Source organism: Ctenopharyngodon idella, chromosome 8 (genome assembly GCF_019924925.1).
Source record: "Ctenopharyngodon idella isolate HZGC_01 chromosome 8, HZGC01, whole genome shotgun sequence".
NCBI classification, from domain to species: Eukaryota; Metazoa; Chordata; class Actinopteri; order Cypriniformes; family Xenocyprididae; genus Ctenopharyngodon; species Ctenopharyngodon idella.
In genome coordinates, this window is record NC_067227.1 from 30525584 (window position 1) to 30550439 (window position 24856).

The following is a 24856-nucleotide window of genomic DNA, read 5'->3' on the forward strand; positions in this document are numbered from 1 at the left end:
GTGATCTCTGATAGGACGGTCTAGCGTCAGGCCCCTGTCCTCTTTCTCCTGTCTCTATTTGTCTCGTTTCTCTCTTATCGTCTCTCCTCTGCTCCACACTCCTCATCAATCCCACATTTCACATCCAACTGAGTTCTGATTGGCCCACTGCTGTCATCAGAACCTGAGACCATATGGACCCGCCTGACCCCAAACAGCTCCAATAAGCACATTAAAGAGGACACTTTCTACACTTTCGTAAATACTTATATTGTCATAATTTAGTTTTACATGATCGTTTTCTAAACAGTTTTGTGCTACTGTATCTTTAAGAAGTCCAATTCAAAATGACCTCATTAGAGCAAACCAAGTTACTGGATAGGTGTTTATATGTAAATTTGGACAGTCATATGTTAATGAAATCATGGAAATTATGTCATAAGCATAAAATATGTACTTTAATATAGTAGATTAAATGACTAAATCAGTGTTGTTATTTTTAACTAAAGCTAGAACTATTAAAAATCATTTTTGTTCATTGAAGTAAAGCTGAAATAAGAGAAAATATAAATATTAGATTAAAAAAAACGTAAAAATTATGTCCATATCTAAAAAGATTAAAGTTCCATATTAAAAATATTTTTTGTTAATTGGAGTAAAGCTGAAATAAAATAAAATATAAATATTTAATATAAATCTTAATGCAAATTAGAAATGTTTGCTTGGCAACTAATTGACAAATTACATTTAAGTTGAAAAATGAATATGACTAAAACTGAAAATTAAAGCTAAATAGAAATCTTAAAACAAAAAGGACAAAAGCATGTGATAAAATTAAAATTAAAATTAAAACTGAAATATAAAAATAAAAGCTAATTCAAAATATTAATAAATACTATACTTGTATTTAATAATACTAAAATAACATTGGACTAAATAGTGAAAAGATGATGATTGTAACATGATTTCAGAGTCATTTTGCAGGTTACTTTTGTGTTGTGAGATTAGGGTATGTCTACATCAAACTCTTGTACTTTAAAAAAAAAAAAGAAAAGAAAGAAAAGTCCAGTTTTACACAATATATGACCCTTTTAACAGGTTTTTAATTGCCAAAAAAATCTAATGAATAATCTCAAGTTGCTTCTTATAGTTGTGTTCCTTTGAGTCATGTGGAATCGAACAGTGAATGTATGGCCTTGTTTCTGCAGGTTTGTGTGTGTGTGAGGCAGGTGTGCAGCTCACCTGGGGCCTCGATCAGCTGTTTATATATTCCCAGGAACGCAGACTCCGCCTCCTTACTGCGCTGGCTCAACGCAACCACCTGCAGCAGAGAGATGAGGTCATCAATCTAGGACACACTTAAGGGCCATGCAACACATAATAAAACATTCCAATCAATAATTCTGCTCCATATGTTGATACCGCAGAGCTACAAATGAACAGAGCAAAGTTTATTCCAGTACTTAAGCAGAGAAAAACATTAGCATGATCGCTCTCGAGGAAAACTGTGTCTAATAAACTCACCAATGCAACAAAGCATCCGATACTCCGACAAATATACCAGATACTCAACACAGCGGCTTCACACTCATCACAGCACTCACACTAAGAGAACGTTTAGAGTTATTTCTGCAGTATGTATTCAGTGCATTATGGATGGCTTATTACATTTGGCAAAATGTGCAGTACACAACAAGGCACTCCACACAGAATACTGTATCCCACAATGCAATGCACTTGACTTGAACTTCCACTTCCAGTGTGATGAATAAACCATAAGTAATATCAACTGTGATTTTTCCAGACTTATTTAATTGAACTGCCAAAAGTTAAAATATATATTTACCTAAAACTGTACTTAAAATTGGACTGCAAAATTAAAACAGCTAAATAACTCCAGTGTAATTGCAAATAATTCCAATGTAAAAATGGTCCTGTGACAAAAATTTTGCATACTACTGTGCAAAACATGTAGATTTGTATACTGCATATTGTTTCACAAACATTTTTAGCATGCCATATACTATGGAAGCTTGTTTCCGCGACTAAAAAAAGGTAATTGCGACTTTTTATCTCACAATTCTGACTTTTCTCGCAATTGCAAGATATAAACTCGCAATGGCGAGTTATAAAGTCCAATTCTGAGAAAAAAAAAGTTTATATCTCGCAATTCTGACTTTATAACACTCAATTGCGACTTTATATCACACAATTTTGACTTTATTACTCAAAATTCTGACTTTATAATTCGCAATTGCAACTTTATATCTCACAATTCTGACTTTATAACTCGCAATTGTGTTGTTGAGTTTATATCACGCAATTCTGAGAAAAAAAGTCAGAGCTGCGAGATAAAAAGTCGCAATTATACCTTTTTTATTCAGTGGCGGAAACAAGCTTCCATAATATACAGTATGCATTAATGTTCAAAATGTTTTTTTAAAACATCTCTTCTGCTCACCAAGGCTGCATTTATTTGATCAAATACAGTAAAAAAAAAAAATGTGAAAAATTATTTACACTTTAAAATAGCTGTTTTGCATTTGAAATATATTAAAATGTAATTTATTACTAGGATCAGAGCTGAATCAGCATCATTACTCCAGTCTTCAGTGTCACATGATCCTTCAGAAATCATTCTAATATGCTGATTTGCTGCTCAAGAAACATGCATCCTTAGTGAATAAAAGTACTGATTTCTTTTTAAAAACATCTTACCGACCCTAAACTTTTGAACGCTAATGTGTATAATTATTGTAAAATTGTTGCATACTGTTTCATAAACTACTTTTGTAAATAGTATGTAGTGTGGACTACACTCTAGTACACTATTATTCCATTCTGAACACTATAGTGCTAAATATGTGAAGTCTGCATGTGTCTGTGTGAGACAGAAATGAAGAGTAAAGTGCTGCTGAGGGCTGTGGGTCTGTGCTGGACTACTGTGTACAATGAAGCCAGGTCAGATTCAACCAGAACCTCGACTAACCCGACCCGTCACCCCTGCTATTCTCCTCTCCACAGGTGACTCAAACCAATTACGGATTCATTAAGAAAGAGCGGGAGCAGAATGGGCCGCCACCTGGCCCCATAGAGAGGGCACCTGTGCCTGTGGATATGTAGGTTAGAGCTCCAAAGACCACACAGAAAACCTCCAAAGCAACAGCGTTCCACTCCAGCCGCTCACACTCGGGCCGTCGTTGAGATTCTAGTGCACACTGGAGGGGAAGTTACTGCTCAAATCGGCCGGCCAGGCCCCTGATGGGACGCTCGCTGCCCATGTGAAATACGAGCAGACAGGCCTGCGGGTGAAGAGGGTTTGATGCCAGTTGTGACGGGAGAAGAGAGACTCACAGCGGCTGTGACTGAAATCTAACACAAAGTCCTTTATTTTCAAATCAAATCACTATTGTTTGACTGAAAGGATGTTTTATACTTAAAGGGGACCTATTATGCCCCATTTTACAAGATGTAAAATAAGTCTCTGACGTCCCCAGAGTGTGTATGTGAAGTTTTAGCTCAAAATACCCCACAGATCATTTTTTATAGCATGTTAAAATTGCCACTTTTTGGGGTTGAGCAAAAATGGGCCGTTTCAGTGTGTGCCCTTTAAATGCAAATGAGCTGCTGCGCTCGGCCTAAGAGGGCGGAGCTTCAAGAGCTCATTCTCCGGTGTCAGGAGTCAGTCAGGACGCGCTATAATGTCAAAAACTGCGAAGATATGCTGCATGGAGATAGAACAGGTATAGTTTAGTTTAATTATGGTTATAACTTATATTGTCTTCTTGTTTTTATCCACTATATTAGTACAAGCCAGTTTACCGATGAGTTTTATAATGTTTATTGTACTTCACACAAAATATGAAGCGTCTGTTTTCACTCTAGAAAATCACTGTAAGAGCTTAATAAAACAGTGCATGTGTGCATTACAATATATTCCATAAACTCTCTCCCTTGCATTATCATCAGCATACACAGCGAATTACACAGAAACACTCGTTACAACTAACAGTAAACAAATATATAAAGACCTTATGCCTTCTCGGGTGGTGCTTAATAAACTGGTAAACTTTATATCCGTAAATCAGCTCCGATGAACTGTAATAAAGTGCTCTCACCTTCATTACTGTCGTATCCAGTATCACTCTGGAGGCTGTAAGCTGGATCACGAACAGTTTACTGATCTATCCTTGAGTAACAACTTTTTAGCACAACCTCTGTTTTGTATTGTCCCTTTGTATTGACATTGGTTCACAAAGCAGACTGGTGTGAAATGATTCGCGCAGACATAAACGAATTTTGGTAGAGTTGAGGGAGCATTTTCTTCGAAAACAAAATGAATCCACCTCGTCTTCAGCGGCTCAGATTTAGGGAGTAAATGAAGAGAGCTATGTGGATTAATCCATCCAGCTACAAAACATCTAAAACGCTTGGGAGACATTCTCGTCAGTGCAGCAATGGCGGACTGTGTACAACTGGCTGTGAACTCGCTCAGGGTGGTTCTATGTTAAAACGGCAGTGTCTGTCAACATTCGTGGGCGGGGCCTGTGGCTAATGTGACGTCACACTGCCATGGATCTGGAAACGGCTTGTTCTGAGACACTGCTTATAATTTATTGGGATTAAAAAAAAAAAGGAGTGGTTGGATTTTTATCATTATAGGGTGTTTATCATTACACACTGCCAACACACATTTATGTCCAAATGTGAATTTTGCATAATAGGTCCCCTTTAAGAAAATCAAATTGTGTTGGGTGAAGAAATGTCAGTGGCTGCATTACTGTGAAGTATACATGAGTGAAAAGTGTCAAGAACAGATCTGGGTCATATTTCAGCCCCCCAAAAAGAAAATAATAGTAATTTGCTTAAAGGATTAGTTCACTTCAGAATGAAAATTTTCTTATAATTTACTTACCCCCATGCCATCCAAGATGTTCATGTTCTTTCTTTCTTCAGTTGAAAAGAAATTAAGGTTTTTGTGGAAAACATTCCAGGATTTTTCCTCCATATAGTGGACTTCACTGGGGTTCAATGGGTTGAAGGTCCAAATTGCAGTTTCAGTGCGCCACGCATTCCGTAATCATTTTGGAAAGGTCACGCGCAACGTAGATGGAAGTACCGCGGTAGGGCGAAAAACTCCATCTCATTTTTTGTGGTTAAAAAGTATATAATTTTTTTTTTTTTTTTTTTAGAAATCTTTAGACATTTTTTTTTATATATATATATATTTTTACCGATCGTTTCAGTATAAGACCCTTATTCCTCTTCTGGGATCATGTAGAGCCCTTTGAAGCTGCACTGAAACTGACATTTGGACCTTCAACCCGTTGGTAGGCATTGAAGTCCACTATATGGAGAAAAATCCTTTTCGACTGAAGCAAGAAAGACATAAACATCTTGGATGACATGGGGGTGACTAAATTATCAGGAAATTTTAATCCTTTAAAGTCCAAAAAAATGGTGTAGGATTTATTTTGAAAATTTTCACTCAGAAATTGCTTCGATTTCACAAATAATTACAAAGAAATGGTTACACACTGACATGTGAAATTTTGAAGTAAAGACTGAAATGGTATTTTCTTGTTAAAACATACTCTAATAATCTCTGATTTATTTACACCTTCAAAAATAAATTTTACAGTGTTTTTAGAAGCCTATTGCAATGCAAAAACATTTTATAAATTATTTATGCGTACATTTGCTGTACATTTGCCTGTAATTTAGGCTGATTTCAATTTTAAAAAGTTTAATTAATTGATTAATTTTATATTAATTCAAGAAAACAATCTTAATGGTTCTAAAAACAGACATCTTTTCATGCAAACAATTTATTTTTATTGGTTTTTGGTTGAAATATGACCTAGGCATTTCCTCGTGAGATTCATTGACACTGAGAAATTAAAAACTGTAGGCAGTATTCATAGTAATATGTAAAACAAATGCAATATGCAACAAACACTGCAAATTGTAGTATACTGCTAGCACATTTTGCATTTAAAGAGATGAAAATGAAAATTGTGTCATCATTTACTCACCCTCATGTTGTTCCAAACCTGTATGAGTTTCTTTCTTCAGCTGAACACAAAAAAAGATATTTTGAAGAATGTTGAATTGTATTTTTTTTCTACCATGGAAGTCAATGGGTGCCGTCAACTGTCTGGTTACCAACATTATTTAAAATATCTTCTTTTGTGTTAAGCAGAAGAAAGAAACTCATACAGGTTTGGAACAACTTGAGGCTGAGTAAGTAATGACAAATTTTTGGGTGAACTAACCCTTTAATTCAGTAGCCTTAATTTATAGCTTTGTGGGATAGTACTTCCTTTGAAAACAGTAGGTAGTATGGTATTCTGAAGCTGCTCAATAAGCATCATGTCATCTGAAGCGGCGAGTCTGCCGTACGTTCAGCCCTCTTCTGTCGCTGCCTCATGGAGTTCATGCAGAATAGAGCAGCACTACAGGAATCGATACTGATACAATAGTCTCCCGCTCTCGCTGTCTAAAAGCAATTGTGTTTCTCTCTCTTTTTCTTTTTTTCTCTCTCTCCTTTTGCCAAGACATGGCATTCAGTTGCTCCATCAGCACTGGAGCTCTCACATATGAAGAACACAAGCCAGTGAACACAAGAAAAGAGAGTGTGTGAAGATGATAAACAAGTCAGAGCATCTGCTGATCTGATTGGTTTAATTAATGGTGTTTCTCAACAGCACTTACAAAACCTATTTAAGTCTACTCGTGTCTCAACTTTAAAGTCTGTCATTTCAGAACCACTGGAGTCACAAGACAACTGCAAATATAAGACAGTTGCCTAAACACTCCCCCCATCCACCATTGATCTGACAAACAAATAGTCCCACCCCAAACTCATGCCATTGGCTGAATCAGAACTTGACATGTCGCGCAGCTCAAAACAAACAGATCAATGACAATTTAACTTCCTGAAGAGTGAACTACGAATGACCTACAGGAACATTAAAAAGTAATTTATTATCCAAAAAAGACACTTTAGCTTAGTATCTGGTACTCCTTTCAATACATGTTGTTTGTTTTTTTCTTTCCTACGGCATCAGGACTGAAAACATGAATGAATTGCACACAGACTGTCTCACATATGGCCGGATAATCACGCAAAGATAAATCCCTGTAATTCTGCAAGAGACAACAAAGATTTCCTTATGAATTTACACAAGATGAAGAGCCATTTCAGCCTCCATTTTTCAAGGGTATAATGACTTATTAGACAAAAGCATCATCACTATGACGATCATCATCATCATCCTCCTCCTCACACGTTAACATTGGAACATTTTTACGTATCTCTCAGAGCTCTTCATCATCTCCTAAAGAGAGAACACACCATTAACCCATCAACTCCAGTGCCTAGACATCAATTACACACACACACACACACACACACACACGCTGGTGTTAATATGCACAGGACGCCTCCACGTCACTGATCCAGCATCCGTCTGAGACAATCTCAAGTCCAGACAACATACGACAGCACTGTTATATGCTGCATAAAAATTACACTGGACATTAATTTAGATGGAAAACTGAGAAATATTAAAAGGCTCATTTCATGAGAAATCACATTTACCTTGATCTTTTGAAATATGAGTTTGATGTACTACTAAAACATTCAGTAACAATTAGAATATAAAACTCCTTTTTGTGAGTGTTTATTGAAAATTAACTGCAATTTTTTTTTTTTTTTTTTTTTTAATTAATATTTTTTTTTAATTTACATTTACTCACTCATGTATGGAAGCTTGTTTCCACCATGGAATAAAAAAGGTGACTGTGACTTTTTATCTTACAATTCTGACTGTTTTTCCCAGAATTGCAAGATATAAACGAGTTATAAAGTCACGAGTTATAAAGTCAGAATTGCATGATATAAACTCGCTATAATGTCCAATTGTGAGGAGAAAAAAGACTGTTTTTTTAAGAATTGCATTTATATCTCGCAATTCTGATTTAAAACACGCAATTGTGAGTTTATATCTCGCAATTCTGAGAAAAAAAGTCAGAATTGAGAGTTATAAAGCCAGAATTACATGATAAAAACTTACAATTGTGAGAAAGAAAATCTGAATTGTGAAATAAAAAGTCGCAATTACCTTTTTTATTTAATGGCAGAAAAAAACTTCCATACTTATGTCTTTGTAAACTCTTAGTTGTGACCAAATAAACCTCATAATGAACAATATATATATATTTGGTCAAAAGTTATAGTAAAATATTATTTAACTGTAAATGAAAATGCAATGGAAATTACATTTATTGCTTTAGGAAACTTTTTAAAAAAATGACATTTCTCCTGTAAATAAACTACCGTTCAAAAGATAGAAGTCTCTTCTGCTCATCAAGACTGCATTTATTTGATCAAAAACACAGTAAAAACAGTAATATTGTGAAATATTATTAAAGTTTAACTGTTTTATATGTGAATATATTGTAAAATGTAATTTATTCCTGTGATCAAAGCTGCATTTTCAGCATCATCACTCCAGTCTTCAGGTCACATGATCCTTCAGAAATCATTCGAATATGATGATTTGCTGCTCAAGAAACATTTCTGATTATTATTATTTTTAATGTTGTGCTGCTTAACATTTTTGTGGAAACTGCGATACATTTTTGTTCTTTTATTAATGTAAAGTTAAAAAAAAACAGCATTTTTTTTAAAAACAGAAATCTTTTGTAACATCATAAATGTCTTTACTCTCACTCCTTAATGAATGAATAAAAGCATTAATTTATTCTTACTGACACAAACTTTGGAATGGTAGTGTATCAGTGGGACATTGCTATTGAACTAGTGAAAGTGTGTTTTAAGAAAGTTCAAAAGGCCAGAAGTAAACCAGCTGTGTCTGACATGCACAAGCCCTTTAATAATTCTTTGAAAAGTTTACAGTCATTTCTTCTTCTAGTTTGTAAAAGCAGACACTCAGCACTGCACGTCTTCTAGTACTTTATAATTACAGCTTCAAAGCACAGAGAACTTCAGGATACTTCTTAGTCCTAAAACTTAAAGCAGCGATCTGCCAAATTTCAAAGGTATAATTTAGTTTTTACATTAAACACTCTCCAGCATTCACTGACTAATTTCTCATTTGCACAAACGAAGAAAAAAAAAAAAAAAAATCAAATGCTTGACTGCCAAAAGCATCTGTGGTTGGATCCCATAATTAATTTGAAAACAGAAACTATGCTTAATTTTCAGAATCTGTGAATGTGTTTTCACACACGAGCAAGTTGTGTGTGCGGGTCAAGACGAGCACAAAGAAATCAAGAAAAGTCAGTGTACAACAATGCATATGTGACAAAAAGAGAGCGCGAGCAAGAAATGAAGGCAGAGAGACTCCAATAAAGACTAGCAATTAGCAATTATACACTCATCAATTACAATTATCACAACTGGTGATTATGCAATTAGCAGTGAATCATCACGTTTAGCCATGATGGCGGAACATTTAGAATGTGCTATGAAAAGAGTTTGGGTTCAAGAGGACAAAGAGTCAAATTGAGTGACTTTATTAAAAACTACTACACTGCAAAAATTGTTTTCAGGATCTTTATTTAGGGATGAACTATCCCTTTAAATTCAGGTGCACATACAATTATCTACACTTATGTTGATTTATTCCTCTCTGAAATCCACATACTATATGCATCAAAGGCAGTCGTAATTTAGTTTATGACTATTTTCCAGTCTGTAACCATTAGAAGTAAACAGGCTGTTTTTGCTACTGTCCCTTTAAGACTTCTATATGCAATAATGAACGAGCCGTCTTTACAGTTTAGTTTCAAATAAACGTTCTGTGTGAGCTGGAGAGGGAATGAGTATGTCTAAATACAGTACATGAAACTCTCATTTGCATCAAAAGAGCAAGAAAAAAAACAAAAAAAAAAAAAAAAAACAGTTGTCCAAGATATGAACATTTAAACTCTTGCTACACAATTACTGAAACACACAAGTGTGTCGGTGGTGTTCTCCGGCACGCGAGACTCCTCCGTCAGGTTGTGTTCCTGTAGTGACAGTTCAGAGCAGCTCTATTATGTGTTCACTTTAATAACAACCGCTGGATACACCACCGTCACCACACACACACACACACGCTCAGTGTGAGTCATCCACACACAGCACATAGAGAGGAGGCTGTTTTATAACAAAGCACAAAAGAAACAATCCACTGTTACATTAAAATGACATTTACATGAACATTCTCATCAGAGCGACTTAGAGACGCTGTCAGCTTTATTTCTCAAGAACGTCCGGTTGCATAGGTGTTTGAAGTACTATAGTTATTTTCCCAGAACTCAAAAATTACGTCTAAATACATACAGGAGACCAGACTATATTTTTCCACTTATTATTTCTTTTTGTTTATTATTATTATTATTTCTTCTTATTATTTATTTTTGAAACTGAATTTCTGTATAGACACAAATCTTAATGTCTTTCCACTATTATTGGCCAGAAGAAAGAAAAAAATGTTCACCTATAGCGAGGTATGTTGCCACATTATAGGGGATACGTTTTCACAAAGGAACCTGTGATTAAACTTATTAAAGAAAAAAAAAAAAAAAAAAAAAAATTATAAACACAAAATTCATGAAGCAGAGAAATATGTTAATGTTTAATAATTGTAAATAATACTTCTATTAATTATTATTAATTGTATAAATATAATTTATAAAAATGTATATGTATTAAAAAAACAGAAACAATATAAACATGTATGGTAACATAATATAGGTAACATCCAGAAATACTAAAATAATAACAAAGTATTATATAAAATAGTGTTGTCAAAAGTTGTTTTTGAAGCGTTGATCATTGTAGCCAATCACAGACATATCTGTTGAGCACCTGAACACAATGGCCAATGAGAGGTGTTTAAGAATTCGCTCAACAGCGCTCAAAGCGCCAAATTTGTAAAATGTCAGTACTGACTTGGTATCACGGTCGGTACCTTTGACAACACTAATGTAAAATGTGTAATTTTTATGATTTTATAAATATAAGTAAATGTATATATGTATATATGTATACAGTATATGTGTGTGTGTGTGTGTGTATATATATATATATATATATATATATATATATATATTATATATTTATTAGGGGTGTAACGGTACATGTATTCGGTTCGGTTCGGTTCATGCAGTATGACGACGAATACAGGCGATCCACGCTCCAATCCAGAAGGGGGCGCGCTTTTTAGCCTAACCTATTTTTTAACCAGCATTAACTACCAATAATCGCAATAAGCTCTGTGTTTTGTTACCTTCATTAAGAAACAAAGTGCCATCTTTCAAACTCTGCCCATTTTATCACGAAATTCAAACAATAAATGCCGTTTTGACACTTTTTGATGTGACGTGACAAACGGCAGCGCAGAGCACGAGTGAACGCGATCATCCCTTCCTCTTCACTACTACAGAATGAACATGAAGGTATGTTGAAAGATACAGTACAACTTAGTGTTTAAACCGTGGAAAGATGTCAGTAAAACAGTTTGTAAACAATATGTCATGTAGTAGGCTATTGCATTTACCTCAGAAAAGCCATTCAGTGTCCACAGCTTGTTAGTTCGCTAGAGAAATGAACTGTTTCGCTAAATAAATGAACTATATTAGCCTATATATTAATTATATTTTACTTAACCTGTTAGTTAATGTAAGGCCTAAATAAATCCGTCATGGAAACAAGTTATGACAGCCACCGTGTAATGATTATATTTCAACAACGAATTGGAGAAACAGAAGTTAATGCAAAAACTGCCTTATGTGTAATTTACATGCTTACAATACAAACTTTTTTTATTATTATTTGAGTGTTGATGATTATGTCTAAAAATAAATAGCAACTGAATTCAATTATTTGGGCTCTGTTGTTAATTGTAACCTTTAATAGGGCTCCCTAATAGATTACAGCATTAGCACAGATAGATTTTTTTTTTTTTTCCTTAAGAAAATTTTAATTATAATTAAATAAATTTAAAGACAGAGACACATGTTGGTTCAGTAAAACATTGTTTAATAAAAAAAAAAAAAAAAAGAGAAAAAAATAATTTTGTTTTCTCACCCTGCTGTACCAAACCCGTACCGAACCGTGACTTCAAAACCAAGGTTCGTAAACACACACATTTATAAAAAATTCTCCAGTCCTCAGCATCCATAACACAGGAAGTAAGTCAATGAACAAAAGTGATAATAGATCATACACATTCTGACAATAACGGTGCACAATAATAAGCACATGCGTAAGGCAAACTATGAGTTATCCAACGTCATAGTAAATCTGTCTGTACAGTTTGAGATGGACTGTGTGAAAAAGCAGCTGCTGTCTCTGAGGCGCAGAGAGAAATGAGCAACCGAAGTCCTGACACATATCCAGTCCCCACGTCAATTCCAATCAGCAGCCTGTGTCACTCTCTCTCTCTCTCTCTCTCTCACACACACACACACACACACACACACACACACACACACACACACACACACACACACACACACACACAGCCGAGAGTCACAGTACCAGCGCAGCGCTGGTGCAACACTCAGGGCTTGACAATAAGGACTGCCCAATGGCCCAGGGCCAGCTTGAAAGACGCTCGGGACAGTTGATGGAATTGTGACCGTCCCAATTGGGCTAATGCTGCGCTGTCACGAAAGTTTATTTTTGCACGTATTTTTAAATCTTGCCAGTTTAAGCATTCAAGTGCTTTACGTGCTTTACTTTCTATGGGGGATAAAAAAAAACCCTCTCTGATTTAATAAAAAATATCTTAATTTGTGTTCAGAAGATGAACGAAGGTCTTACGGGTTTGGTACAACTTGAGGGTGAGTAATTAATGACAGAAATTAAATTTTGGGTGAACGAACCCTTTAAACCATTCAAGAGCAAGAAGACAAGCTCAAATTGGTTCTCGCATGCTCTTTGAAACTGTTTTCACACCCAAAGCACACACACAGAATTCGGCTTCTCTTTGGATTTCTTTTTGTGTCTTCTTGCGCTTAAATGGAAAAAAAACACAGGTTAAAAAAAAAAAAATGCTGAATTAACGTAAACAGTTGTGAGAAAATCGAATGTGTCTCAGATCTGCGTCATGTGCGTCAGGTCTTAAAGTGACAGCAGCCTAATAAACCTGCTGCTGACTGTGTCAAAGGGGTGATGATATGGGAAATAAAATTTGCCTTGATCTTTTGACATATGAGAAGATCCTTGTACAATTAAAACATTCTGCAAGTTTCAGAGCTTAAAACGTAGGGTGAATTCAGGGTGATTGGGACACTTTTTGCCATTGAGATGACTTGAAAAAAGTGTCCCAATCAACATGAATTCAGATACTGATCTCAGTTCTGTCAAATTTCCCACACACGGTCGAGAGAGGACTGACTGTAAGAGTTTCAGATGTTGAGCCTTACAGATATCAGTGCAGCTCTAAATCCAGACGAGATTCAAAGGAAGAGATGATAAACCCTGATCAAAGTCATCGAGACTCAACCCCTCTAACCTCTACAGAGCACCACAACACTAAACCACAGATAACTACAGTAACTAACCCAAGACAGATGCAGAACTAATCTGAAATCTTTATTTTCAGCCTTTTTCAGCAGAACTGACTCTAAAGAGACTTCAGCGTGAAGGAACTTCAGTCTGTACAAGAACATGCAGATAGAACCGTGAGAATGAGATCACATGGGTAAATTGAGAAAAAATAAAATAAAAATAATAGAGAAAGAAGAATAGAGTGGTGGAAAGTTTACAGCTAAAGAAATGAATAATGCTTCTGATTAATACAGTGGGTCCAGAATACAGACGTTTAGATGTTCTCACACCCATTAAATCTCATTGGAACATCTCGGATCAAGCGAGAGAACATAATAATCAGGTTTTGTTCACATCAGTCCCAGTGCTGATGTCATGAAAACGGACAGAGACAAACTCAATACTAAGCCATTCATGTTCATTTCTAAATTTAACCTTGATGGTACATGTTGTAACTACTACAACAAAAGCATCATTGCTTTTCTCTTCAATGACAACCATTCAAAAGAAGCTGTTTCTGACCAGAGATTATAAATGTCATCATTTATAATCCCATTGATTCTCCTGTTTATTATTTATAAATGATGGATGGATGGATAGACCAGAAAAACAAACAAAAAATTCTTAATTTAAATAGAGATGCAGTTGTATTTCAGTTTTAAGATAAAGACAGAGAGACATTAAGAGAAATATGTCAAAGCTGCCGTCTGGAGCGCCTTCATCCTGGCCTGTGAGTGAACCGAGGGCCGGAAAATGACCCTCAGGAACCTCAAGAGTTATCACAGACGAGACCCAACATACACACCCCGAGCCGTATGGAGCAATCTCTCCATGTATCACATTACACCCCTCATCCATTATGAGCACTTGGGTGCCAGTCAAGGTGAGCCAGCGCCGTGGAGAAGGAAAGAGAGGGTCTAGTCTGTGATGGATGGATCTGGCCCGCCGCGGCTCCTCTCCTCTCCCTCACGGAGCTGGTGACTTTCCAGCCAGGCAATTATCATTGCAGAAGGCGTAATAGCCTAATTAATTACTAGTGTCAACGCTGCCTTTGTTTCACTGTAACAGGACATCACGCCAAACAGAGCAACCGCTCAAAGCAAAAAAAACTCTGATGAACGAGAGGCTCACGGACCACAGATGATGTTGAGAAGAAACACACACACACACACACGGCCAGTGCTGAGCTAAAATCAGAATCATAATCACCAGCCTTTAACCAAAACTAACATAATACAAAACCAACCTAAATATTTCTGCATTTATTTACTACATTTGTTTTGACAACTTGTCACGTCACCACTCAGAATTGAATTGAGATGACTTTTAAATTTCAAATAAGATCCTGAATTTGAATTAAATTTTAATTAAACTGAGCTGGCAAGCATGATTCAGAACTGTAACTGGAATAGATAGATAGATAGATAGATAGATAGATAGATAGATAGGCGGACAGACAGACAGACAGACAGACAGACAGACAGATAGATAGATAGATAGATAGATAGATAGATAGATAGATAGATAGATAGATAGATAGACGGACAGACGGACGGACGGACGGACGGACGGACGGACAGATAGATAGATAGATAGACAGACAGATGGACAGATGGGCAGATGGATAGACAGATACATAGATAGATAGATAGATAGATAGATAGATAGATAGATAGATAGATGGACAGACGGACAGACAGATAGATAGACGGACAGACAGACAGACAGACAGACAGATAGATAGATAGATAGATAGATAGATAGATAGATAGATAGACAGATGGACAGACAGATGGACAGACAGATGGACAGACAGATAGATGATAGACAGACGGATAGACAGACAGACATACGGACAGACGGATAGACAGATAGACCGATAGACAGACAGATAGATAGACAGACAGATAGATAGACAGATAGACAGATACATAGACAGACAGATAGATAGATAGATAGATAGATAGATAGATAGACAGACAGACAGACAGACGGACAGACAGATTCCAATTCTGTCATTCCAATTGAGTTCAGCTTTCTTTATGTTGTGGCCAATTCAGTTCAAATTCACATTTCTCAGATGTTTCTCCTAAAACTCCAGAGTAGAAATAAAAACAGTCAACAGTTAAAATACAGTAAGAATATAAAGCTTTAAAATGAATGTGGCTAGAAGCTCAGAGCATTTGATCTCAGGGAATGTGATGAGACATGTTTAAGTTCATACTGAGATCTCTGACTTCTGATGGCAGACTTTGGTATCTTGTCAAATCTGAGCACAATGTTGACCTCTCCTCTGAAACTGTAATGGAGACACGTGAGATTACTGGTGTCTTTTCCACAGGAGAAAACAAGATTTCTTTAGTGATTATCTTTTATATGAGATGAACACATTACCAGGTCAATCCTCCTGACCTTAGGTCACTAACAATAAAGTACCACGGTAATACTCAGGCATTCCCTAAAGCATAATGAAAATACCATAGTATATAATTATAGCAAGGTATACATCACTGTGTTGTATTGAGCCAGCACCCTTCATAGTCTAATTGGAAGCTTACACACGTCCTATACCGCCCCGTGAAACACCTCAAGAAGAATCCAGTTCTCACAGACCACTGGAGCCGAGCCGAAAGTACTTTATAATAACGTCAAATGTCGCAGCCAGCCATCGGAGAGTGAAATATTACGTGTCAGGTCTGTCACATTCCCTCCGTTTTTACATCTGAGCCCGAACCGGCGGTACACAGGCAATCAGACGGCAGAGAGTGAACAGAAATACAGTGTGGCAGCGGCGGGAATTACTGTGTGACTGATGAAGGCACTGCGGCGGGGACGGAGAACGCTCTACGTCTCATCTTCTGTTAAACGCCGCGCGGCGTTCAACACAAACGCAATAAAACTGCATCTTTGAGAGGAGCAACTAGAAAGAGTGCGGATGTGTCAGTCTGTTAGGAGCGTTTGCCGTAATCCGCGCGGGCCAGAGGCAGCGGGGGCTCATTGTGGAGCGCATTGACTCTAATAGGAGTCGTCTCCGCTGTAGCGAGCAGCTCCTCGGCTCCCACTGTGAGGGGAGTTTTGCATAATTAATGACTGTTGATGTTTCCAGGTAGTCGCCCAGCAAATTCACTTCAGACCGGCTGCCACGATCGCGTCTGCTTCGAGAGCGACACCGGAACAGACAGCTAACATTACCGCCATAAACAAGGCAATTTTGTACAGTGTCTTCTGTCATTATTGTGAAGTGTTCAGGGGCGACAGTTCGAGTCACTTCGGAGATGAGAGTGCGAGGAAAAATGATGAAAAAATAAAGGCGACGCCGAGTGCTTTTCTGTGTCGGCAAACCTACAGAGGCTTCAGCTCCTTGTTTAGTGAAGCTTCAGTGAGCTTGAAGATGTCAGCAGAGAACCGCCGCCGTCTTTTGTGCTGTCACAGGAATACGAACACACTACGAAACGGTCGCGGTACCTGCAGAAATAGTGTTATCGTTGAAATGTAATAGGGATGAGCAAAACTATATTTTCATAGTAAGTCAGGAGAGTCTGAACAACCAGTAATTTTTCCCTCAAAACATAAAGGCTCTCTTGTTTTAGCAGCCTAATCAAAGTTTTACTTTTACATTGGGGTTAATAATCCATCTCATGTGGTCCAATGGAGGTTGCTTGAGCATTTTTAATTTTCCAATTATTTTTGAGTGATTGTATCAGTATTGTAAAACCACCAGTTTTTTATTTTTATTTGACTTTAACCACAGTGTGTCATGGCCCACAATACATTTTTGGTCATTTATGGAAACCTCAATCTCTCTTCTCAGGATGGGTGTAGTTTCTTGGAACAAAAATTACACATTTTACACATTCTTGTTCTTTAGACTTATAATTTAAGAGCAAATGTCATGATCCAGATTGCTCAGGGTTCCACATTTAGGGTCAATTCACAATGAGATTCAAGTCTCAGTCCTAAATCTTTTTTAGGGAGTACCAAGTTAAATGATTAGTTCACTTTAAAATGAAAATTAGCCCAAGCTTTACTCATCCTCAAGCCATCCTAGGTATATTAATTTCTTCTTTCAGAGGAACACAATCAGAGTTATACTAATAAATATCCTGACGCATCCAAGCTTTATAATTGCAGAAAAATGGGATCAACGAGTATGAAGCTGAAGAAAGTGCATCCATCCATCATAAACATATTCCACACGGCTCCGGAGGATTAATAAAGGCATTCTGAAGCGAAGTCATGCGTTTGTGTTAGAAAAATATCCATATTTAACAAGTTATAAAGTTAAATATCTAGCTTCTGCCAGAACGCCTTCTGTATTAAACTTACGAAAAAAGCGTTACTGACACAACGTCAGTTTAATACGGAAGGAGGTCTGGCAGAAGCTAGACATTTGTCTTTATAACTTGTTAAATATGGATTTTTTTTTTTTTACACAAATGCATCGTTTCGCTACAGAAGGCCTTTATTAACCCCCGGAGCCGTGTGGAATATGTTTATGATGGATGGATGCACTTTCTTCAGCTTCATACTCGTTGGTCCTGTCCACTGCCATTATAAAGCTTGGATGCGTCAGGATATTTATTAATATAACTCTGATTGTGTTCATCAGAAAGAAGAAAGTCATATACAGGATGGCTTGAGGGTGAGTAAAGCTTGCATGCAGAACATTTCAGGTTTGAGACTTAACTTTACTATTATGATGCATTTTACATGAAATATTGTGCTTTGTCTAATCTGTGATCTGATCATTTTTTTTTTTGCACAAAATTAACAAAGAAAACCTTTGGTTTATGCAAATAATGAGAACATTGCTGGGAACATTGAACATATCAGGTGGTTTAAGATAAATGTCTACCAAATGTTAACCAAATCTAAAACAATGAAAATAACATTTGTCAAAATAAATGTTAATTGAAACAAATCGAAAAAAAAAACCTTAAACTTATTTTATTTCAATTAGTTGCCAAGGCAAAATTTTTAATTCTGTTTAGTTTAACGATGTACTAAAATAAACTAAACATGTAAAAAAATTAATTAAATAAAAAAAAATAAACGTAAATGAAATTAAAAAAAAAATTACTTAATAAAATTAATAAAATAATAAAAAATATTTTAAAAAATTAGCTAAAATGATTCACTATTAAAAACTTAAAAACATTTGTCACTTGAAAGAAAATAAATATTCCTGAAATAATGTTTAAAAACTACTTACTTATTTTAAGGAAACATTTCTAATTTAGTAAATGTACTAAAAAAAACAAAAAAAACAAAAAAAACAAATACAAATACAAACAATATATACATTTTTTTTTTTTTTTTTTTTTTTAAACAGGCTAATAAAAATGACAAGAACATGCACAAACTTTTACTTTAACTTTGAAGGGGTGGTTGATTATGATTTGACTTTTTATCTTTTTTAAAAAAATTTTATACTTTTTAACTTTAGTTAGTGTGTAATGTTGCTGTTAGAGCATAAACAACATCTGCAAAGTTACGACGCTCAAAGTTCAATGTAAAGGGAGATATTTTCTTTTACAGAAATCGCTGTTTAAGGACTACAACAAACGGCTGCTAGGGACTACAACGAGCTTCTTCCCAGGTTGGTGACATCACAAACCCCAAAATTTACATAAACCCCGCCCTCAAGAACACGCAACAAAGGGGGTGAGGCCATGTTGGGCTGCTTTAGAGAAGAGGAAGAGTTGTTGTAGTAGAGTGTTGTTACCATGCCGTCATTTTACACCGGACTGCTTCGCAAACGAGGGTCAATTCAACACAATCAATTTATAATAACACATCTTGTGAAAAGGGGCATTATAGATCCCCTTTAACTAAAATGAAAACAGAAAATATAAAAAACTAAAACTATAAGCTGAGACTTTGTCGTAAAGACTGCATTATGACTGCTGTAGCAGCAGTGCTTTAAAGGGAATTAAATTAGAGAAATCTTCAGCTAAAGCACATTGTTGACATGTTAAAACTCTCTCAGAGAAGTTGTGTCTCTTCATTCTTACCCTTGAAAGCACCACAGCTAAAAATGAAATTCTTGCAACCTCACTAATCGACAAGTCAAATATCCTGACCACCCCTGAACCATACGCCCACTGAAGAGCTCCAACGCCGGCGCAAGAGACGAGGAGAGGAGTTTGCTGGTCATCTACAAGCACTGCATGCGACATTAAACATTTAAAACACCCCACCCACCACGGCCGGGCTATTTTTTACAACTTTATCCTCTCATTATTAATTTGTAATAACCTTTAAGGCTTTTTGATGTCATGCATATTTCACAGAGAGATATCCTTTTCCTTTTTCACAGCTCTCACGTCGGGCTGTCAAATGACGGATCACCGGCGCGGCGTGAAGGTGTGTCATCACCTGCTATAATTAGCAGCTGGTCGGAACAAAGCGAGGTATTAACCTAGACCTGCACGTCTGCATGAGTCTTTTAGTTTGTGTGAAAACATTATATCAGAAGGTGATATAAATCAGACACAGCACAACTGACGCCACATGTGTGAATGATGTCTGCGAACATTTGCAGGTTATTTTAAAAGTCCCGACACGTGAAAAATGATGCGGATTGGCTAGTGATAAGCAGCTAATAATTTCAAGCCACTTAGGCATGTATGAATATGACCTGCGAGACCTCTTTCCTCCCCTCATGCGGTATAAATCAGCAGCGAGTGGAATGAGACCCAGAGGAGCTACAGTGAACGCTGATGAGTCCCATAATTCTCCAGGCTGGGACTTCCTCCTCCGTGACCACCTGGACAACGGCCAAAGCCTCCGCAGAGCGCAGCGTCTCCGTGCCAAACTCTAAGAGCCGTAACGTAAATTCAGTCTGTTTGTTTAAATGCCAGTTTCTTGGCCGGACACGTTCACTGTAATAGCACTTCCTCTTGGTGACCCAGATGATGCATTGTTCCTCCTAATGGGACAGCATACAAAAACAGGATTTTAAGTCAAGATGAAATCAAATTTAAATCTATTTACTTCCATAATGCCCATTCCTGTTCTTGTTCTTCCAATAAAAATGAAAATTTCTCTGAAACGACTTCACTTTGTGTCTCTTATACTTAAATGTCTGCTCTCCAACACTCACTTTTCAGGATCCAATCAATTCCTGATCGATAAAGTTCATTTTAAAGAAGTAAAATGGGTTGTGAATACTGTTTTATGTTCACTTTTTTTAAACATATGAACAATGTTTTTTTTTTTTTTCTGCACCTCTAGTGGTACCAAATAGAATAGCAATAATAATGTTTTCAAACATTTCTATGGAAGCCAATTTACATAAGGAAAAAAATCATGCTTTGGTAAATAATAATGATGACATAAATAGTGAAAATGATGGCATAAAAAGACAATTATGAAAACCATTTTGACTTGTGTCATCAGAAAAAAAAATAACTATAACTGGTCAAATTTGTTCTTAAACAAATGATTCAATATTAAAGTTTTCGGTAACACTTCAGTATGGGGAACAATTCTCACTTTTAAAGTTGTTTATTAGCTTGCATATTGGCTGTTTATTAGTACTCATTAAGCACATTTTAATGCCTTATTCTGCATGACCTTATTCTACATCCCTAAATCCTACCCCATACCTAAACTTAAATGCAACAATTACTACCTTACTAACTATAAATAAGCAGTAAATTAAGAGCTTTTTTGAGGCAAAAGTCGTAGTTAATAGTGAATGTGTTTACCATACCAAAGTGTTACCAAGTTTTCAAAAGCAATTTTGTTTAACTGTATAAACTGTACAAACTGCACAACTATTAAATTTCCATTCTTTTCTGCACTCATCTCTTACACATGTACGGTTTTATGTTTGCTTATATTTTTGTCAATTTCTGGTGTTCTTGCTTAAAAAAAAATTGACATTTTGATTATTACCTGTTGCCTGTGTTGTTACTGTAGTCATATTGTGTGTAATCTTAATTTTAAAACTCATTTTGGGTTCAATTTTCAAACGATAATCGAGTTACATAAAACAGACCAGCATGTTGGGTTAAAACAACCCAGAGCTGGGTGAGTTCTTCCCTTCTGGCCCAGCGCTGGGTTGCCAAAATGAACTATATTGGGTTGTTTTTAACCCTGCATTTTATTTTAGAGTGAAATATGAGCCTCTGTGTTTAATACAGCAAATTGGCCCAGTGCCTAAAGGCTTATAGAAGAGAGTGTCAGTAAGCAGGAATCATGGGATATCAGTGATCAACAAACATGCATCAAACTTACAAAAAAAAATCCAGAAAAATACAATATAGAGAAATCAAGAAAATCTACATTACATGAGTCAGTAGTAGTTGCTTACTAAAGACAGTGGGGTCACTATAGCAGTGCATTAGGTGCATCAACACAATTGAATAATATTTCACATTTTTATATAATTTGACAAAGATTTGACAACCAGATCGTAAATAAATATATATTGGAAAGGCTTACATTTATTTAACTTTTTGTTAATTATATTTGGTTATACTTTATGTTAAGGTGTCCTTGATTTTCGTTGGTTATACTTTATGTTAAGGTGTCCTTGTTACAGTGAACGTAATTAATATTTTTTTGATGGATTTTCGTATTTTAAAGGATTAGTTCACTTTAAAATAAAAACAAAATGAAAAGCGTCAGCTACACTTTTTCGTAAGTTGAACACGGAAGGCGGTCTGGCGGAAGCTAGATATTTTACTTCATAACTTGTTAAATATGGATCACAAATGCATCGATCCGCTCCAGAAGGCCTTTATTAACCCCCCGGAGCCGTGTGAAGTACATTTATTATGGATGGATGCACTTTCTTCAGCTTCATACTCGTTGGTCCCATTCACTGCCATTATAAAGCTTAGATGTGTCAGGATATTTATTAATATAACTCTGATTGTGTTCATCAGAAAGAAGTCATATACACCTAGAATTGCTTGAGGGTGAGTAAATCTTGGGGTAATTTTCATTTTAAAGTGAACTAATCCTTTAATATTGAAAGTCTGGGACTGGGACAAGAGTAAAACAAAAAAATCCCTACATAAAACATTTGAGAAGTAGCAAAAATACATGAAGAAGTTGAAATCTGTTCATTTAAATGAAAATCCGCCCCGGGACATAATCGTGCCTAAAGTTAAAAAAAAACACTGTGTTATTGTTAGTTGGCATCTGTTATTGTACTATCGGCTTGTCAGTCGTCTCAATTACAGATTGTTATTTTAAAATCTTTCTGCAGTTAAAAGGAAGCAAACACTCCAACGTGACGGTGAAAGTCACAAAGAAGCCACGTTTCTATTTATATGTTGAATAGATGCAGTTAGCATTTAAATGACACTTCGCATTACACACTCCCCATCTCTGATGAAACAGCCCTTAAAAACAATATAAATAGAGTCTTCTGGGTCACGGATCATGTGCAGGTAAACTGGATTAACCATGGTAAACTGCGGCAACACATCGCCCTCTGTCCGTTAAATAAACCCTCATGTGTGATGGATCTTTGACAGCATGAATAAAGAGCTTCAGACAGGGATAAGAATCTGCCTGACTTGCAAAACAATGATTAAAGCAATTAAATGTATATTAAATCTGTATGCTAAATCTTAAAAGACATATTTGAAAGTCTGCATATCCTTAAACAAAGCGTACCCTAAACAAAGCAGAAGGCAGCAGTGCACGTGAAGAGCAGCGCGCGTGACTGCATGTGCATGTTTGAACTGCCGGACTGAAGACACTGAGTTGATTTAGTCGGGGAATAGATGTCTGTCCTTCAGACCACTGGATAAAATTGGTCTCAATATAAAATGTAATAAAACTGCTCTATCGCCAGATCTCCGTGCACCTCCAGTCATTCTTCACATCTCTGCTATATACAGTATAAACACACTCAGGCAGACACATATGCTCACAATTATAAGTCATGTTTGTGAAGCTACTCTGAAACTCTAGATAGAAACATACACAATTTCACATAGTTAAAGTCAACAAGAAACTGCATTTGCAACCCATTTAACGGGGTACTTCACATGCTGGCAAAATGGGCTTTCAATAAAAAACTTGACCGTTTATAAAGTAGAAAGGTGAAACATTTTTTGAAATCGATGCTGTCTGACTAGAGAAATCAGAGAAAAAAGCTAAAAATAAAATTGGCAGGAAAACTTCAACACCCATAATGCACTGGGCATGTTGCCGTCCAAGGCCACTCCCACCAGTGTGCTATGCATATGCTTACCAGCAGGGCTTGACATTAACACCCGCCAACCCGCCAAATGCAGGTAGATTTAAGCTGTGGTGGGTAAGACAGCCACTCCCACGAGCCACTTTGGATTGAATATAATTTCCGCCTAAAATCAAATGAAAGGTAGCTAAGCTCGTTGTAGCACAAAATTACAATGCGATCACACTTCGTTATCGATTAACTTGCAGTTAGTGAAGGCGGAATCGGTGGAATCGCGCTGAATGACACACAACAGAAGCACTCTCTATGTCGTGCGCGCGATCAGATCTCCTTGTGCCTGAATAGTCAAATACACACACACACAGATGTCAAAATGTCCATCGTGTGGAGTATCTCACGTGAATACAGTCGGTTATGGCTTAAGTGTATGTGAAAACGTGGATAAAAACTGGATGTGTGGCAGTATATTACATACATGCATTCAGCAGCCCAATTAAATATCTGTATGTTATTAATATTAATCAAACAACAAAAGATGTTAAATAAATGTTAAATAAACCTACTGTATCTGAAAAAAGAGTTTAGGTTATTTAATTTACTATTGTATTTGTAATTTGCTAATTTGCTTCTTTGTTCTTTTTATATAGCCTAACAAAAATAACTTATACAATTATAAAATTTATCATATTATGGTCATATTACCCACCCCTTGCCCACCCGTACATACCAGCTGATATACCATGTAGGCCTAGTCTTGATTTAGGTGGTCAATCTGCATTTGAAAGTTTGAAAGGGTTTTAAATCTAGCTAATCAAGTAAAATGACTCAAAATCAAGTAAATTTTAGCTTGCCAAAGTCAACTTTAATCATGTAAAATGTAATTTCCCAACAGCAAAATTGTGGTCAGTGAAAATGAGTGGCTAGTAACTTTGGAAAACCACTAGCCACAGTGGCTGCTGAGCAAAAAAGTTAATGTCAAGCCCTGCTTACCAGCATCAAATACTGCCTTGCTTTAGTAGGAAATACTTCTAAGCAAACTTTTAGTCATAATGGTGTCGACTTGTATTGTTCCTGGGTGCAAAAATTCAAAGAGTAAAAGTATAGTGGGAGGGAGGTATTTTTCGGTTTCCAGTGAAGGATCC

General features: G+C 36.3%; 1 protein-coding gene across 1 annotated transcript in view; it reads right to left on the reverse strand.

Moving 5' to 3' along the window:
- The window catches only part of cux2b (cut-like homeobox 2b), a 163037-nt gene that overhangs the window by 42453 nt on the left and 95728 nt on the right, over positions 1–24856 (reverse strand). Inside the window, exon 4 of the mRNA XM_051904453.1 lies at positions 1222–1300. Within this exon, the coding sequence (XP_051760413.1) occupies positions 1222–1300 (79 nt within the window). The remainder of the gene's footprint in view (positions 1–1221; positions 1301–24856) is intronic.